This window comes from Salvelinus alpinus, chromosome 21 (assembly GCF_045679555.1).
Source record: "Salvelinus alpinus chromosome 21, SLU_Salpinus.1, whole genome shotgun sequence".
Taxonomy (NCBI): domain Eukaryota; kingdom Metazoa; phylum Chordata; class Actinopteri; order Salmoniformes; family Salmonidae; genus Salvelinus; species Salvelinus alpinus.
Genome location: NC_092106.1, coordinates 25,100,450 through 25,109,202, shown reverse-complemented (window position 1 = coordinate 25,109,202; position 8,753 = coordinate 25,100,450). Strand labels below are relative to the sequence as shown.

Sequence of the window (8,753 nt, the reverse complement as noted above, 5' to 3'; positions counted from 1 at the left end):
ATGGCCCATCTTTAATCCTACACCAATTGCAACAGACAACCTGCAATCATCACTACATCACACGCACTACATTCACTTCAGTATACAGTGGCGTCTCTCTGAAACTCAAAGATATTACTTGCCACAAAATATTATGATTGAATTTGGTTCAAAACTAGATACGAGTAATGAAAATAAAGCTTCCATTAGTGATTTCATATTTAGGAATTTATTCATGGCTCTGTGCGATGTACAGTAGGCCTACATGTGGTTACAGCTACCCAGCTCACTCCCTTTGATAGCATGTTCACACCTTGATTAACCATCTGAAGTAAATCCCACCTTGATGGGTGATTCCCCAGGTCTGATATCAGTGCTAGGCAAGTAAGGACATTGTATGGGGAGCAGCTGTAGCCTCAGCCCCTGGTAATTAGAGGCAGAATCTGTTGAAGCAGATGCAACAGCCGGAGGTACTTGATTTAGCTAGTCGTCACAGTCTGGATCACGTTCTGTGTGAATTAACCAGAAATCCCTTAAATCTCCAATTCACAACACCTAAGAGACTCTATCCTTCCTTCTCAGCCCATAACCTCCCATCCCACCCCCTCCCCTCCCTCCTTAACAGAAACACAGACAAATCAGAGGGAGCAGATTTGCATTTAAGTCAAAACACTATGTCAGGAATAGCAGGTGTTGTATTTGTCCTGTCTGATCTGAACAGGAAATAACAATGAACTGCTCATACTTTTGCAGAAAATGATATTCAACACTCACAGATATGAGTATTTTCTCTTGGGCAGATTATACAAATAATGTCTACATACTTCAACTTATCTATTTCATGGATATTGGAACAGATATTTCAAACATACATTCTCAACGTGCTGAAGATTACATAGCTCAATATTGCAATATTCTGAATTAAATGATGTACTTTTTGTGCTTTCCATAATTGATATGCATCAATGACAAAAATATGTGTAAGACAGTATGGTATATTACATGTGGTATATGCACAGATCTGCACAGACTTTCATGAACCACACAGAACCTATGGTTGAGTTAAACCACTAAATAGCTAGCTCGTATACAAAAATTGCATACAAATACACATGTTTACAGTGACTGCATACAGCTACAGTTATCTGCCTTTTGAAAGGATTAATAATTAATAGCATTTTCTGATCACGTGAGTCCATTCCCCAGCAACACAATTCAAGTCGTGGCTCAAACTGAATTGAAGAGTTGAAGATCGATCAAGATAATCAGCTTGTAGAGTCCATGATGAAGGTCTCAAAGTCTGGGTTCAGGTCAGTCACCAGGGCGTCCACAAAGTCCTCAATGGTGGGCTGTCTCTGCAGCATCCCTGTGTCACACAGATACACGGACAGGGATTGAGCATATTGCCCTTTAAAAAAGGTTTATATGCTGTCACTGAAGTAAAACTCCTCCAATGAATTGAAGTGAAACACCTTAGTTAAAATATAAAAGCAGAACTTTCAGTTAAATAAGATATAGCTTATGGCCTGTAGTGGATATCAGGTAACACGGAGCCAATTCATTAAATGCAAGAGTACATAGAGAAGTGTATTAATGTACCTTTAAAGTTGTCCTCAAGAGTAAACACTCCTAAGTTCTCATTTGTTGTTTCAACACTGCAACAGTACAAACGTCAAAAGGTGTGATATTGAGGGGGTAGAGTGTCTCTATACACATATAATCTCCTTGCTAGCCTGCTCCAGTATGTTTCTAACAGGCCATTCGGAGCAGCTCTGGGAATATGTGTCTGTGTTATGAGAGTGTCTGGTAGCTCATGCACGGAGCGCACACTCTCTTCACAATTCCGCTGCACTCTCGCTTTGAAGTCAGTTCATTTCCCCCTTGTGTTGCTGCCAATGTAAATAGGCACTCCCCTCTCTCCCTCTTTCCTGCATGGGTCACCTCCAACACACACACACACACACACACACACACACACACACACACACACACACACACACACACACACACACACACACACACACACACACACACACACACACACACACACACACACGCAGTAGACAGGCACTAAAAAGAAAATGTAGATACAAATTTTTATCAAAATTCAGGAACAACACACTTGCATTTATAACCACATGCAAAGGGTTCCAATAATAAAACACACACACACACACAGAGACTCATTCATGCATGTATCCCCCCCACCACACACACACAGCAGGGAGTCCTCAGGGAGCAGGGAGGCTCTGAGAAGTTCCCTTCCTAAAACTGGCTGAGCAGTTGGAAAATGAGCCCTGAATGAGCTTGGCCCTGGCCTGCATTAAACTGGCTGCCTCCCACACTGGAGCCTTGTGAGAAACAGACCAGGGTTCATCTTCCCCTTTAGCCACCAGTCAGAAGCAGGTTTCACGCTGCCCGCCCTCCCGCCCTCTCTCCCAACAGCTAGATAGGGGTATAAACCAGAGCACAGTCACAAGGCCTCCGAACCAAGGTTCTAAACCCACATGAAGGTGGTGGTTTTCAGGTACTCGTATGATAGGGGTTTATTAAAAACTAGATCATACTTGATGTTCAGCTTGTAAGCATTGTGGTTTGCCGATAGTGGCATAACACATGTTAACATGTTAATAACACATGTTCTCTGGTAGAAAAACATCCACTGAATCACCGAGAGCAGACTACGCTAATGCAAAGGAGATTGGAATGACAAGTGGACTACGCGTCTCGAATGTTCAGAAAGTTAAGCTTACGTAGCAAGAATCTTATAGACTAAAAAGATTAAGATGATACAGTACTGCTGAAGTAGGCTAGCTGGCAGTGGCTGCGTTGTTGACTTTGTAGGCTAGCTGGCAGTGGCTGCGTTGTTGACACTACTTTATATCTGTGTTCTACATCTGTGTTCTGCATCTGTGTTCTACTTTATATCTGTGTTCTACTTTATATCTGTGTTCTACATCTGTGTTCTACTTTATATCTGTGTTCTACTTTGGACACTGTGCTATCTAACCTCCAAACGAGCGTAGTCTCTTCTGTAGCCTACAGGTCGCAGTGGTGGGTAGTATATGAGAGCAAAAAAATCCTTCACATTTTTAAACAGTCCATTTATATTTTCCAATGGGGCTATACATTTGGGTGAGGTTGTTTTCTCGCCTGAGTAGCCTCATTTCACTGCCAAAAATAAAATTAAACCATCTAGTGTTCAGCGAAATAACAACACAATGTCAAATAATTAACATCCAATCACATTAACCATTACTCTCTCGTAGGAATTCCACTAACGGTCCGTATGTAGCCAAACGTAGCTGCTGCTCATGTTGGTATCTGTACTGATGGCGCAAAAGAAATGACAGGTAGACATAGTGGAGTGGTAACGCGCATTGCTCCCAATGCTACTTGGGTACACTGCACCATCCACCGAGAGGCTCTTGCTGCCAAGGGAATGCCTGACAGCTTGAAAGACATTTTGGACACTACAGTGAAAATGGTTAACTTTGTTAAAGCAAGGCCCCTGAACTCCGTGTATTTTCTGCACAATGCGATGATATGGACAGCGACCATGTAACGCTTTTACAACATACAGAAGTGCGCTGGTTATCAAGGGGCAAAGTACTGACATTTTTTTTAAATTGAGAGACGAGCTTAAAGTTTTCTTCACTTACCATCATTTTCACTTGTCTGACCGCTTGCACGATGACGAGTTTCTCACACGACTGGCCTATCTGGGTGATGTTAATTCTCGCCTGAATGATCTGAATCTAGGATTACAGGGCTCTCTGCAACTATATTCAATGTGCTGGACAAAATTGAGGCTATGATTAAGAAGTTGGAGCTCTTCTCTGTTTGCATTAACAAGGACAACACACAGGTCTTTCCATCATCGTATGATTTTTTGTGTGTAAATGAACTCAAGTTTACGGACAATGTCAATTGTGATATAGCGAAGCACCTGAGTGAGTTGGGTGCGCAATTACGCAGGTACTTTCCCGAAACGGATGACACAAACAACTGGATTTGTTACCCCTTTCATGCCCTGCCTCTAGTCCACTTACCGATATCTGAACAAGAGAGGATCATTGAAATTGCAACAAGCGGTTCTGTGAAAATTGAATTTAAATCAGAAGCCACTGCCAGATTTTTGGATAGGGCTGCGCTCAGAGTACTGTATCCTGCCTTGGCAAATCGCGCTGTTAAGACACGGATGCCCTTTGCAACCACGTACCTATGTGAAAGTGGATTCTTGGCCCTCACTAACATGAAAACTAAATACAGACAGACTGTGTGTGGAAAATTATATAAGACTGAGCACACCCTTCTCATTAACCTGTGGTGAGTTACTCACAATTTTCGATGAACAAAAGGTTTTATATGTAAGATGGTTAAATAAAAGAGCTAAATTATTGATTATTATTATTATTTCAGCCTTGGTCCTATAAGAGCTCTTTGTCACTTCCCATGAGCCAGGTTGTGACAAAAACTCACACTCATTCTTATGTTTAATAAATGTATCGTATAGTGTGTGTGTGGCAGGCTTACAATGATGGCAAAAAACAACATTTGAGAGTGTGCTGACCCTGGTGCTAGAGGGGGTACGCAGCTGGAGGTTGAATGTTTGAAGGGATACAGGACTATAAAAAGCCACTGACCTAGAGGATGATACTGCAGTAGTACAATATTTGGCTAAACCTGCTATTTTCAATTGCAGAAATCTATGGACTATTCAAATCTACATGTTTTTCTTTCCTCACAAAACTATGACATTATAGGGCAGTAATATAATATTGCATATATGAACCTTAGAGGGCTAACCACTAAATGCTATGCATGCACGGTTTAACTCAAATGGATTTTCACAAAAACATGACATCATTGGGCTGGGAATGGTGAGCTCATCTAAGTATCTCACCATAGATCTCACTCTGCAGTCACTAATCTGGATCCACAAGGCTGTCTGCAGCATCACTAGCACTTTCTCTAATGACAGCTATTTCCAGACACCTCTCCACAAGGGGATTTGCAGTGGACTGGCCGGGAGCCTGCAGCCTGCCGTGCTGCAGGTTAGTGTGTTAAATAAGCATGGAGACTAATCTGCATAACCAGTCACAATGTGACAAAAGAGCAACCAGCAGGTAAACGCCAATGATGTATATAAACACCAGAATGCAAATTCTATGTATTGGGCAATGAGAGGCTTTGAAGCCACCAGTTGGCCATATTGGTACTCCTCAGAAGGAGTAGTCCTCCTTAGGAATGAATTAATTTCTACAGTATTTTAATTGTTTCAAGGACAAAATTACAAGTATTTTTAGTTGTTGTAGTGGGGACAGTGACATTAACACTAATACACACACACACACACACACACACACACACACACACACAGACACACAGACACACAGTACCAGTCAAAAGTTTGGACATAGCTACTCATTCAAGGGTTTTTCTTTATTTGTACTATTTTCTACATTGAAGAATAATAGTGAAGATATCAAAACTATGAAAAAACACATCATGTAGTAACCAAAAAAGTGTTAAACAATGCTAAATATATTTTATATTTGAGATTCTTCAAAGTAGCCACCCTTTGCCTTGATGACAGCTTTGCACACTCTCGGCATTCTCTCAACCAGCTTCACCTCGAATGCTTTACCAATAGTCTCGAAGGAGTTCCCACATATGCTGAGCACTTGCGGTCTAAGTCATCCCAAACCATCTCAATTGGTTTGAGGTTGGGTAATTGTGGAGGCCAGGTCATCTGCTGCAGCACTCCATCACTCTCCTTGGTCAAATAGCCCTTACACAGCCTGGCGGTGTGTTGGGTCATTATCCTGTTGAAAAAGAAATGAGTGCCACTAAGCGCAAACCAGATGGGATGGCGTATCACTGCAGAATGCTGTGGTAGCCATGCTGGTGAAGTGTGTCTTGAATTCTAAAAAAAATCACTGACGGTGTCAGTAGCGAAGCACCCCCTCACCATCACACCTTCTCCATGCTTCACAGTGGGAACCACACATTCGGATATCATCCGTTCACCTACTCTGCGTCTAACAAAGACACGGTGGTTGGAACCAAAAATCTCACATTTGGACTCAAAAGAACAGATTTACACCGGTCTAATGCTCGTATATCTTGGCCAAAGCAAGTCTCTTCTTATTGGTGTCCTTTAGTACTAGTTTCTTTGCAGCAATTCAACCATAAAGGCCTGACTGACGTAGTCTCCTGTGAACAGTTGATGTTGAGATGTGTCTGTTACTTGAACTCCGTAAAGCATTTATTTGGGCTGCAATCTGAGGTGCAGTGAACTCTAATGAACTTATTCTCTGCAGCAGAAGTAACTCTGGGTCTTCCTTTCCTGTGGCGGTCCTCATGAGAGCCAGTTTCATCAAAGCGCTTGATGGTTTTTGTGACTGCACTTGAAATAACATTCAAAGCTCTTTTAATGTTCCACATTGACTGACCCTCATGTCTTAAAGTAATGATGGACTTTTGTTTCTCTTTGCTTATTTGAGCTGTTCTTGCCATAATATGGACATGGTCTTTTACCAAATAGGGCTATCTTCTGTATAGCACCCCTACCTTGTCATAACACAACTGATTGGCTCAAAGCATTAAGGAAAGAAATTCCACAAATGTACTTTTAACAAGGCCCACCTGTTAATTGAAATGCATTCCAGGTGACTTCCTCATGAAGCTGGATGAGAGAATGCCATGAGTGTGCAAAGCTGTCATGAAGGCAAAGGGTGGCTACTTTGAAGAATCTCAAATATAAAATATATTTTGATTTGTTTAACACTTTTTTGGGCTTCTACATGATTCCATGTGTGTTATTTCATAGTTGTGATGTCTTCACTTATTCTACAATGTAGAAAATTAAAAAAATTAAGAAAAACCCTGGAATGAGTAGGTGTGTCTGAAATGATTCTTCATGCCACGAGAGGTACCGGACCCTGGCAAATGGTTCTGGAACTAAACAGTCCAAAACAGAGGTGCCGGATCCTGTTGGAAAACATCGGCAAAGGAAAAACATAAGTGAAATCATAGCCGTAGAATAATCATTCTTGTTTACACAAAAAGAGACAACCCTGTCAAACCCTGGGACAGGCCTGTAAGCTATGTTCTGCTTCTGCCCAGTCTGGCAACCGAGAATGATGGATTTGTCAAATTAGTCATATTGCCTTTAGATATTGGCATTCTCCATTCACAATGGCACTGCTCTGAGGTATGAGGCTATGCCCATTACATGTCATTATATATGCCAATAATGTTAACAAAAGTGGCTAGTAAATAAAAGTATTTCCAAAATCAAATTACCACAGGGTGGGGCTTTTATTATTTTACACAAACGCCAAGATCTAACACTAAACAGGGTTAGGTAAACAGGCTATTAGGTTAAGTTTAACCAAGATGTCCCTTGATGAAGGTTATTGCACAACCTGTTTAAAAGGCTCCCAAGACACTCCAAAATGACCACTGTGCCCTGAGGACTTTAAAGCAAACCAGACTCATACATCAATGGGTCTATATGGCATTAAATGTGTAATCCATTAGTTCTGTATTCTGAAAAAGAGCAATTTGCTGGGACAGCAGAAGTATTGTTTCAAAAGTCTTTTATCCATGGAAAGAACAATTATTTGTCAGTCTGAGCTTTCTACAGAAGAAAATGTTACAGTATTCCAGCTGAGAGTCTGTATGCACGATTTGTTGTACAGTGAACTTTTGTTGAACAGCTGCGTAACTAACCTGTGCTTAAAATACAGGTACATACGGAAGAACTAAGGTCCATTAAAAACATTAAAATTACTGAAATAAAGGCTGCGTTTAGGTAGTATGTGCAGTGCAGCACTATTTATTTACAGAGGGTGGTGATGTGTATCTCTGTGGCTGGCTAACAGCAGAGTAACAAAAGGGTAATGAGGACTCGGGGATGGACGGAAGGGAAACGGACTCCGTCTCAGTAGAAGCTGCCTGCATCAAAGTGCCAGGCTGAGCCACATTTGTTGATCAGCCATTAATCCCACTACTTCTAGAGTGCTGCTCTGCTGTGTCATCTGGTGCTGGGGCAGCCCAGCCTGGCCACACCTTGGGATTTAGGCTTGTCCCAGACTGACTGACTGACCACAGAAGATTAGAGCAGAGACAGACATTAGGAACTGCCTTGGCATCGCTGAGATAGTGTTTTTTTATGTGTTGAAGTTATTGTTGCATGTGTTAATGTCACTTTCACCAGTAGAAAGTAATAGATCACTATTACATATTTGCATATACCATATTGCCCCTCCTACTCAATAACATAATGCTGAGTACGACAAGCTCTTTGAACAAACAGGGTTGAGCAACAATCATTCTCATAATCATACAGTTCATAACAGATTTCTGGTTTCTCTAGCACTTTACGTTTTGATCATAACCATTTAAAACATGTCAAGGTGTTTAAGTAATTACCTCTGTCTAACCTGGCGGCAAACTATCTTCTTATTGCCACTATAATTATGTCTTTGAAGTTAAGGAAACTCGTTCTTTCTTGAAACAGCTTTTAAAAACAGTAAAAAAAAACAACCATGACAAGAGTGATGACAAACATTGCAAAGAGCAGTTTGGAGGAGGATGTCTAACTATTTGAGGAGGAAAATACATTTAGAGCATTGATTGAACCTCTGGTAACTTAGAATGACTACATCAATGTGACTATAAATTAAACCCTCCTAAGTTCATAAGGACTCATTCATACTGTACTATGGTGATTAAAGACTCATACTACGCATACAGTGATCCTC

At 41.2% G+C, this 8,753-nt stretch overlaps 1 protein-coding gene across 1 annotated transcript in view; it reads right to left on the bottom strand.

Annotated features, from left to right (window-relative positions):
• Positions 1–617: 617 nt before the first annotated feature.
• LOC139548595 (mitochondrial intermediate peptidase-like) overlaps positions 618–8,753 on the bottom strand; it is a 33,487-nt gene continuing 25,351 nt past the window's right edge. Inside the window, exon 19 of the mRNA XM_071358380.1 lies at positions 618–1,345. Within this exon, the coding sequence (XP_071214481.1) occupies positions 1,245–1,345 (101 nt within the window). The 3' untranslated portion in view covers positions 618–1,244. The remainder of the gene's footprint in view (positions 1,346–8,753) is intronic.